The 11061-nt window shown below is 42.2% G+C and overlaps 1 protein-coding gene across 1 annotated transcript in view; it reads left to right on the forward strand.

Annotated features, from left to right (window-relative positions):
• The window catches only part of USH2A (usherin), a 534204-nt gene that overhangs the window by 372400 nt on the left and 150743 nt on the right, over positions 1–11061 (forward strand). Inside the window, exon 54 of the mRNA XM_018556052.1 lies at positions 6313–6481. Within this exon, the coding sequence (XP_018411554.1) occupies positions 6313–6481 (169 nt within the window). The remainder of the gene's footprint in view (positions 1–6312; positions 6482–11061) is intronic.

The following is an 11061-nucleotide window of genomic DNA, read 5'->3' on the forward strand; positions in this document are numbered from 1 at the left end:
AGTGGTCAAAGCTGCACCCTAGACATCAGCGCGCCCTAGGCGGCTGCCTAGTTTGCCTAGTGCTTGAATCTCCACTCTTGAATTATTGCAATAGTGTAGCCTTACCTCTGAAGGATTTCTTTAGTTGTTTAGTTGTTTTCTCTACATGTCACAATAAAGGTATCAGGTCTGCATATCAGGCTGTCCCTCATCTGAACTTATTACTAATTACATGTGCTCAAGAACCATCTTATAACAAAGGTGCTGTCAGTAGACATGTGCGTTTTCGTTTTGGACGAATTCTCCAAAATTCGGACATTCGGACATATTCGACTTTCCAAATCCCAATACATCCTAATGTATCCGAATCCGAATTTCGGTTTCCCGATTTCGGATCCCGTCCGAATTTCGTTCAAAAAGAAACTGAATCGAACATGTGACTTTTCTGGCCAATCAGATGTGTTTTTCGGTTTAATGCATCCGAATGGGTCTGAACATGAATTTTCGTTACAGCATGGGAGCCATGTACAGTGTATACATATAATACTAAAGCTGAGGCTCGTAAACCAGAATAGCATTTGGGATCCTAATTTCTGAATGCAATTCAGAAATTAGAATCCTGAATGCCATTTGGGTCTGGGAGCCTCAGCTTTAGTAATATATGTATATGGCTCCAGACCTGAATGGCATTCGCGAGCTCCCAAATGCGATTCGGAAATTCGGAACCCGCATGCCATTTGGGTCTGGTAGCCATATACAGTACATATATCACTAAAGCTGAGCTTAGACCTTAATAGCATTCGGGAGCTCCCAAATGCAATTCGGAAATTTGGAACCCGAATGCCATTCGGGTCTAGGAGATTCAGCTTTAGTATTAATATCTGTATATGTTTTTCTGTTTTACTCGCAATGAATATTAGTAAACAAGTCAGAAATATGAACCGAATTGAATTCGGATCCGAATTCCGAAATAACGAAATATCCGAACCTAGTTTTTCCGCAGCTTACATGTCTAGCTGTCAGGGTTACAAAAGAGAAAACCAAAGGCTTTGTGAAGTGATAGTTTCATTTTCATCCAACAGCCCAGACAAAGTGTCAGTTATCAGCCAAAACCTCAGGCAGGAGACAGAACAGCCTCCATAGGGGGCCTTACAGTCTGACACATGGCTGACATTCTGCTCTGACAGGGAGAGAATACAACTAAATCACAACACACACATCTTTCCCTAAAGAGTAAGGCTGCACAAATTCACCAACTTACGAGCAGAAAATTCAGTTGCTTACTAATAACCATGACTGACTGACTTTCTTTTCAATTAAATGCCCAATTTATATGAAAAAGAATGATTCTATGTGGCATTTATGTTTATGAATTGAATGCTTTTCGGAGATCATTATCTTGAGATAAAATAATAGATAGATTTAAAATCTATCATCTATCTGACTTGAGCCTATAGTTCTCAACTAGAGTGTGTAACAGACTTACCCATCCTCGGACCAGCGCTGCCTGGCGGGGCAGTTGCAGAGCGTAGAGGATGGTAGAAAGCTGCTGAGCAACTCCAATTAGGAACAATATGCAACACAAGCATTAACTTGGTAACTTTTGACAAGGGACAAGGGAAACTAAGAACACAATCCAACAATTTTAAAGTTTCAAATGTGACAACAAAGAGGGCCAAAGTACCTCAGCGCTTGAGATTTTTCTAATCTGTTAAGGTCAGTCTGTGATTTGCTCTTTTCCCTCCATATAAGTTCTTGTGAATCATGGCAAATGTATGGCAAATCCATCTCAAATGCACTAAAGTCCAATCTGCACCACCTGGCATTGTGATAACATGGACATGCATGACTCTGCTGCTCTACCTAACATGCCTATAATGTCATAATGATAAGCCATGAGAGAAAGTTTTACCTCATGATCCCTAGAAGTTTTTTTCTGCTTCCACTAGGGGTCATAAACAGTGGGATGTGCATCCAAAATATAGAGCACAGCCTCCAACATTCACACAGCCCTCTAGATATTTTACCACCCATTGGACTCTATCTCATCATCGCTACCACAAAGTGTATGCCATTTGCAAGTGCCCTGGAAGGTTTGGGAAGGAGCCAATCGGTTGTGAAGGAGCAGTTGATGGTGTGAGCTCTACTGCCGGCTGCAATGTTCAACTGGCAGAATCAATGCCCCATTGACCCCTTTCACCCCCATGTCAGTATGGGTGGGTCCTGTCCTTCTGAGTGTGAGCAAACTTGTTGTGTGAGAGAGAGGCTCCTTTCCAAGTGCTGATGGGCATGTTAAATGGTATCAGCATGGTGGGTGCTGGCACCCTTGTAGCCATGGGTATGCCATCATATACAGTATGCTGAGTGTGTCAGCATTCATTTTTTCTAAACTAATGTTTTTTTTTTAAGGTAACTGTAATAATTCCTGAAAAATTACAAATAAAACTACGGACAGACCAGTGATGCCCTAAAAAAGGATTTGCAGGAGGGAACCTGCGAAATTGGTGGCTGAGTATTTCTTTAAATCTGCGTCCTATACCCATTGTAGTAATTATGCATACACCAAAGTGTGAGGAGGGTACACCATTTAACTTGGCACCAGATAACATCATGACTGTATAAATGGCTCATAACATCCCCACAGCTCTTGTGGCAGTGTAGCAGACACCCGGATCTGCATCTGATTCCTCAGAATATAACTGTTTGCACTGAATAACTAATTCAATAAACCTGAATTTCTCAAGTCAGCGTCAACCCCTATAATTCAATTTGGAAGCGTCAGCTGCATTTTTTTTTTCTTTTGGCTTTCTCTCATTCCGTACCCTTCACATTGAAAACGGATGATGCCACACTTTTGTTGAAAGGGAAAATATCTTGCTCAGTCGGCTGTTTTAATATGAGAGAAGGGGGTTTATTTATTAAACATTATTCTCATTGTTTTACAATAAATGAAATATAAGTGGAGGAATTTAGTAAATGTATTTTAATTTCCAATGGAGAAAAGGAATCATCTGTGTTTACTTACATTGGGGAAGAATCAAGTTTTTTTGTTGTTTTTTTTTTTTTAATTCATTTATATGGCACAAAGAAAACACAGTGCAAAGAAAACTATGCACATCATGCCGTACATCTTAAAAGGAACATGCCCAACAAAATGTAATAATTAACAATATTGATTAAAGAAAGTTTGAAGTGGCGTTACCATTGCTGACAGTCTTATGAGGATGCTTTTGATCTGGCTATTTCTGGCCTCAATACTTTATAAAGAGAAACTGTTAGGGGTTTTCAGTTTAGAAGACTGTCTGCATGGGGTATGTTCTCCGGTGTATGGATTTGTTAACAGGCTATTCCCTAGTGTTCAGGAGCCATAGTTAGGTCCTCAAGAAAGCATCTTGAACTAAAACTATAGGTTATATGAGAAATTAGAAAGGATATATATGATATACCTCCTCGTGTATCACTTGCCCCTCCCTTTTAGATTGTAAGCCCTCAGGGGCAGGGCCCGCCTTACCATCTTGTCTTAAATTGTATTGTAATTGTAATGTCTTCCTTACATTGTAAAGCGCTGTGCAAACTGTTGGCGCTATATAAATCCTGTATTATAATAATACAGGTATTACAATACCAAAATTACAAGAGTTTTTTTTGCCCTGTAACAGTTTTATTAGTTAGGAAGATCCTTAGTTTCTTTTCTGGATGCACTCAAGCACATTGAAGTTCAATACATATAAATACCTAAACCTCTATTTTTATTGACTTCTTTAAAATCAATATGAAATATACATGACCCCAGCATTGAATGCTTGAAAAATAAGCTAAATGTATAGGCAGCTACTAAACAATTGATAGCAACAGACGATCTTAAGTCTCAGCTCAAAGCCAAAGGTGCAGCCAAAGGCCAAAAGTCTAGTTTATAATCAGAGGACAGAAGTCTACGAGCACTATTGCCCAATAATAATACATCTAGTTTGAGGCCATATCTTGTCATGTTCTTGATCTTCATATTGAAGATACTCCATCTTCACACCCTTTATGTATTTAAATATTTCAAAACCCCCCCCTCCCTTTCCCTTACTTCCTGTACATATTACGTTTCTACAGTCTCTCCTGAAGTGTTTTATCCCTCAGATCTTTCACCATTTTTGTTTCCCACCTCTGGACTAATTCTAACACTTCAATATCTTTTTGTAAGTGAGATCTCCAGAACTGGACTTTTAGTATTTTATATGAGGTCTACGTAAAATCAATATAGGGGAATAAAGACTTAAGGTGCCCATACACCTTACAATTATCTGCAGATGTTGTGTGGTCTGATGGAAAAAGTGCAACAGATTGGCCCAGGTGGAGATTACTCCAGCCACACAGTTAAGTGTAGATGGAGGAATCTGTTGCACCTTTTCCATCTGACCACAGAAAATCTGCAGATAAATTGTAAGGTGTATGGCCAGCTTTATTTTCTTCTGCTGGTAATCCTTTTAGTTGTGTACCCCTGTATTGTATTAGCTTTACCTACTGCCTGGCCATACTGTTTGCTCCTTTTTCCATCATCGGAAATGAGCTCCCCCAAATCTTTTTTCTCTGTAGTCCTGTCCAACACTATACCCCAAATATTGAACTCTATCAGGATTCTTTTCCCCTAATTGCATTATTTTGCATTTAGAAATGTTGAACTGCAGTTTACAATGCTTTGACCAATGTTACAGAAATGCAGTCCCAGGAATATACGCCCCTTCCTCACCAATGAAACCGCAAAATTACTAATTCGCTCACTTGTTGTATCTCGTCTTGACTATTGCAATTCCATCCTCATTGGCCTACCACTACACAGGCTATTCCCCCCTTCAGTCTATCATGAATGCAGCTGCCAGACTCATTCACCTAACCAACCGCTCAGTGTCTGCAACCCCCCAAATACGAATTTTCGTTAACGGATTTCGGATCCGAATTTCCGAAAAAAAACTACCATCAACTCCAACATATCAACAAAGGTATTTTTGCTTTTTAACTTCATCATAACGAATGTTTGTAACGGAACGAAAATACGTTGACGGAATTTCGTATTTCCTGCCTGTATTGTAATGCAACCCTCAGCAGCAGAAGAGAAAACCTCTGATTGATCAACCAAACGAAATTCCGTTAACGGATTTTGCATCCGAATTTCGTATTTCGGATTTAAAAAAACTACCATCAAGGCATCTACTCCAATATTAACAAAGGTATTTTGCTTTTTAACTTCATCATAACGAATGTTCGTAATGGAACGAAAATCCGTTAACAGAATTTCGTATTTCCTGCCTGTATTGTAATGCAACCCTCAGCAGCAGCGGATCCGTATTTCGGATTTAAAAAAAAATCTTGTCATGTTGTTCAACCTCATTTACAGGGGTAATATTAGTTCCAGTTTCAACGGATCCGAAATTCTTTAACGGAATTTCCTATTTCCGATATAATTCTGAAACTGCAATTCGGATTTCGGATGTTTCCGAATTTACAAATTTCAGGAAATTCGTACGAATTTCGATTCGTAACGAAACGAATCGCACATGTCTACCCCACACAGAGACGTCCTCATGTATCACTTGCCCCTCCCGTTTAGATTGTAAGCCCTCAGGGGTAGGGCCCTCCTTACCATCTTGTCTTGAATTGCATTGTGATTGTAATGTCTTCCGTATATTGTAAAGTGCTGCACAAACTATTGGCGCTATATAAATCCTGTATGATAATAATAATTGCACATCACTACTGTATATACCTCACCCACCAAGCCTTCAGTTACATCTGTTACAAATGGATTAAATAGAACAAGACCTAACATGGAGCATTGTGATACACCACTACTGACTGGTCTGTGTTCCAAATGAACCCCATTTACAAACACACCCTGATATCTATTTCTTAGCCAACTGAGTATCCACTGAACCACCCAAGGGTTGAGTCCTAGCTTGTCCTACTTTTTCATGAGAACATTATGTGGAAACTTATCAATTGCTTCCCTGAAATCAAATCCATCTAGCAAGATATCTGGCCGTAAGTGCATCTGTAGGACTACTGTGTCATGTAGTGAGGTAGAGGTTGGAGGATGGAAACTCAGTGGGGGGCACAAGCATCCATCCAACACTCTGAGAAGTAATGGATGCTGAGGAGTTTGATGAAGGCTGTAGCGAAGGCAAGAGACAATGGCTGCCTGAGTGGTGAGTATAATACCTCTTCTATTACAGGGAACTTTAAGACAGAATTTCTATTGCAACTGATAGTCACTTTAAATATAAATGCAGCCCCCATGTTTCCTGGGAGTAATTCACATGAACTGAACTGCTCTGTGTGTTCTTACAGGTGTGCTGCAGTGGAGTTTTGCATAGCAGAAGAGATGGATATCACTGCTGTGAAGGCAATTACATTGCATTTGCTGGCAATTCCTCTTGGATTTGTTGTGCTGCTCAGGTACATGCAGTTCAGCCGGGCCACCAATGCTGCGGAAGATACTACGTCAAGGTACAGAAAGGTAAAGCAACAAACACTGCAGAATGCCGGACACATTATTGAAATGTTTAATTATAGTGCCAGAGTTGCTTTTATTTTGTCTAAAACATATGCTGAGGGACATTCCATTGCTGCAGCGGAGGATGAGACAGGCTGGAGGAAGCGCAGTTACAACTGGCCGGCTCTGAGGATCGGGTAAGTATAACTTTGTTATTTTCCTCCCTAGACCAAAACGAGCACTTAACTCTTGCAGTGTGGGGGCAGTGCAACTGCAAGTATTAATAATAATTTTCAATGGAGTTCTGCTTTAAGGTAGGCTGAGGAAAATTCTTAACTATATGTTTATCTTCTGTGTGCAGAAATGCATATGCAATGGAAGCATTTCTTAGAAGATGACCCTTTGTCTTGAGGATTCTGTGTACCTGTGATACAATGTGTAAGTACAAGGACCCAGGGCATATACAATCACTGGCCACTTTATTAGGTACGCCTTGCTAGTACTGGGTCGGACCCCTTTTGTCTTCAGAACTGCTTGAATTCTTTGTGGAATTGATTGAACAAGGTGATGGAAACATTCCTCAGAGAGTTTGGTCCATACTGACATGATAGCCATGTCTAGATGCCTAAATGCATTGAGTTGCTGCCATGTGATTGGCTGATTAGCAATTTGTGTTACCAAGCAATTGAGCAGGTGTACCTAATAAAGTGGCCGGTGAGTGTATATGCAGTGTATACTGCAGCAGGCAAAGACTCTATATAAGCATATCCCTTTAGGCCCCATTCACACTTAGCGATTTATCGCGCATTTTTATATCGCGAGAAGTCGCCGGCTAATGATATTCAATGGAGCTGTCTTAGCTCCATGTCGCGCGTCGCTCGTCGCGGTCGCAAGTCGCTTCTACAGGACCCTTTTTTCGGCTGATTTTGCGCGATTTTGCTTTTTTATAATGGAGCCTGACGGAGAAGGTCGCGCAACCATCGCTGGAATGTCGCCCCCGAAAGGCGCGCTATCCCGGCCGCCGCAAAAGGTATGTCGCTACGTGTGAATGGGGCCTTAAGCAATGGCCAGCACAATTTAGCCTTGCCCACTTTGCCACTTGGAAATCCCTCTTTTTTTTAGGGGCAAGCATAGAACAAGTGAATTCCCTGTAAAGCAGAATTCCTGATCTGCTTACATATTGCAAGTCTGTGACTGTGCAATTATTAAAGCCAAAGGATCGGCATGATGGCAATCCCACTAGCCCATTCAGGAAGAGACTAGCCTATGGATTCCATTAAATCCTCCTATATCTGTTTTGGTTGGACTGACCCTTTAATATTGACCTGTTGGGTGAATCACTTATCTTTATAGGTTGTATGCTGTATATGCCTCTTTTGGTTGACATGGCATGCTGGCCCTTGTAGTTCACCAAGAGACCAGCGTGTTACGGGCTAGCTAATTCATCCTTAAGTCTTCTACTAATCAATGCGCAATATAAAACTTCCGCGGCAGCTGCAAGATTGTATTCCTTTTGGCTGCACCGTCTCCTCCATGTCCTAAAATGACTTTTAACAATATTTTTGGCACCAGGCCGCGCCTCAATCAGAAGCATGAATGTATAGCATGAAGCCGACCAGCCTATCGTGTTACGGCGCCTATTTTCGTTTCCTCGCCCTGTCGCCATGGTAGCCCCGCAATCTTCCTGAATTGTAATACCCATTAGTTCCGATCATAGATGTAATGTCTGTTGATTGGTTGGCATGACTTCCTGCATAACACTTATTTTATTTTTTTTATGTGCAAAGGTACTTGAAATTCTGCCAATTTCGCTCTGTACATCTCCAGCATTAAACCCTGGTGGAGTCATTCATATATCACAATATTCTGAATGCTTCCATGATGTCATCAGAAAAGAAAAAAAAAAAAGGCTATCGCGCCCGGAGATCCAGCAAAGGCAGTTAAATAGTCTCATTAATCTCTTCCCCGCTCTGTAATAGAAAAAAATGTATTTTATAACCTCTATCTCCATCCAGTGGCCGGTGAGAATTAATCTGTGTTTACATCTCCCGGAAAAGGAATTACAGGACTTGCTGTAAATCAGGTCTAATACGGGGAAGGCAGATGTTGGAAGAACTGTATGCTCCATAATGCTGCACCTTTAGAACCGATTCTTCTTTTATGATACAAATACAGTTTCTGTTTTATGACAGTGTATGTTTATGATCTGGATACACAAATGTAGTAAAAGCGCAGTTCCAGGCAAGTAGTTAAATCCAATCAGCGGGCAGCTGAAAACTCTATGGCCTCATTCACACGAGAAAAGGCCGGCACGTACAGCTCCGTGCTGCATGCACAGCCGTATCGGGCAGCTCCCGAGAAGGACAGGTGCTTAGTGTGATTAGCGGGTGCGGGTGTCCCGGCTCGGACGCAGACAGGATCCATCCTGTCAGCGTATGAGTACGGACACCCGCACCCGCACGGACGTGCAGGGCGGGTGAGCGTAGAGCAGCAACTCAATGCATTTAGGCATCTAGACGTATGGTGGTATTCGGCATTGCACCACTGTATTATGTACTATTGCTGGGATTTGTTGTACTCCTCTATAGCTGGTGGTATTCCGCATTGCTGGTGGTATTCCGCATTGCTGGTGGTATTCCGCATTGCTGGTGGTATTCCTTGATTTGTAGTCCTCTACACAGCTCAATGCAGAATACCACCAGCTATATAGGAGTACAACAAATCCCAGCAATACATTATACATGCTGTGTACAATGTATTGCTGGGATTTGTATTCCTCTATAGCTGATGGTACATTGCTCTATATATAGAGCACCATGTGTGTGAAAGTGCAGTCTTCCAGCAACTTGTTTCTGAGATCGGGCCTGTCTGTCGGCGGCTGTCATCCGCCCACACCTGCTCCTCCTTACTTCTTCTCCCCGTGTCCCTGTGCCAATCGTGAATTTCGGCGGGCGGTGAGCGTGAGGCGCGGAGGAGGTGCGGAGCGTGGATGCGGGCAGGTCTGGCAGCGGTGAGCGTGAGGTGAGGAGGAGGTGTGGCGCGCAGCGTGTGTGCAGCCGTAAACAGGGCCAATCAATCAGAAGCCAATTATTCGAATATATATATATAATGTTTACTTGATGTATTTAATCGATTTAAAACCTTGCTTCTATGTAGAATATGTAATTAAAAATGTACATGGGGGCAGCCATAGTTGCTTATTACACACTCATGCTTCCTGATTTGTGATACTACCTTGTGGTTGTACTTTACTTCTCCTTCTCACAATGTTGACTGGTGAATGCATTATAGATACGGTGACTCTTGCTGAGACTTGGATTTCTCCCTGAGGAATGCAAAATCCTAATGTTGTACATGCGATGATGATCTAATAAGTGTGTAGGTGAATCAGGTCAGCCAATGAGTTGTATGAATGTGGTGATTCATCCAACAGGATTGGCAGTGAAATAATTGGTGAATTCATCAGTCTCCTCTTTATAAATATGACCCCTGTTATGCCCATTTCTGGTGGGTTAAAATCACCAAGTGACCTCTTATATCTCCAAGTAATGCAGGGATTAGGACATCTAGTCAGCCACCTCCACCTTTACCATGAAGTCTCACTCCTCCTGTTACAGCTAACTCTTCCTCTCTGATTATAATGTATAACAATGGGGATAGAGGGATCATTTTAGAATGGCCACGGCAGATGGGTGGCACTGCTACATAAATAAAGATCTCGCCGTCAGTGTCCTAAATGACATACGCACCCAGTGGCTGATTCAATTGGTTTGTGACTCCTAATTATCACAATGTGTTTCTCTTTACTGGAGGGTTAATGTGAGGAATGGGAGAAGAGTCAACATCAGCAAGGTAATTTGAGACTAAAGGGGATGTCCACAGTGATTAAACTTTTCCTTAAAATAATTATACATGTCAACATGATAACAATTGTAATTAGCTGTAATTAATGATTCTGTATCTTTTAGCTGTAATTTGCCTCTTTTCTGCCACTTATCTGCTTGGAATTACACACAGACTCTTCTGACAATTGAGATTTCTTATTTGGTTTCAGGTGTTGGTGTAATGCTGAATGACAGAAGCTGCCCAAGCTAAGGAAAAGTAATTTTAAAAAAACGATTGTGGGTGCTTTTATTTTTTAGAGGTGAACTCTCTAGACGCAAACACTTTTATTGAATGATATTTCTCAATAGCCAGATATGGAAAAAACACTTTGTGTGGCAACAGGGGTGTCCCTAGCCTGAGGCGGCGGCAGGGTGGGGTTGGTACGGGTGGTGCATGCTAACCTGGAAGGGGGGGAAGGGGGGAGGTATATGTTCCGCTCCAACTCTTGGCAACCAGTGATGTCACTGTTTGCCAGGAGCTGGGTAGGACACCAGCCAGAGCATCCTGCTCAGCTCCTGGCAAGCAGTGATGTCATTGGTTGCCAGGAGCTGAGCAGGCTGCTGGCCAGCGCTTCCCAGGTTGCCCGGCTATTAGCAACCTGGGACGCTCTGGGTGAAAAGGGGGCGGCAGGCACACTGCCAATATTGTGCAGCAGAGTGTCCATGCCTGCTGCACCCCCCCCCCCCCCCCCCCCTCGGTCCACCAAGGCAGGCCACGGA

Source organism: Nanorana parkeri, unplaced genomic scaffold, assembly GCF_000935625.1.
Source record: "Nanorana parkeri isolate BGI_ZX_2015 unplaced genomic scaffold, ASM93562v1 scaffold1, whole genome shotgun sequence".
Taxonomy (NCBI): Eukaryota; Metazoa; Chordata; class Amphibia; order Anura; family Dicroglossidae; genus Nanorana; species Nanorana parkeri.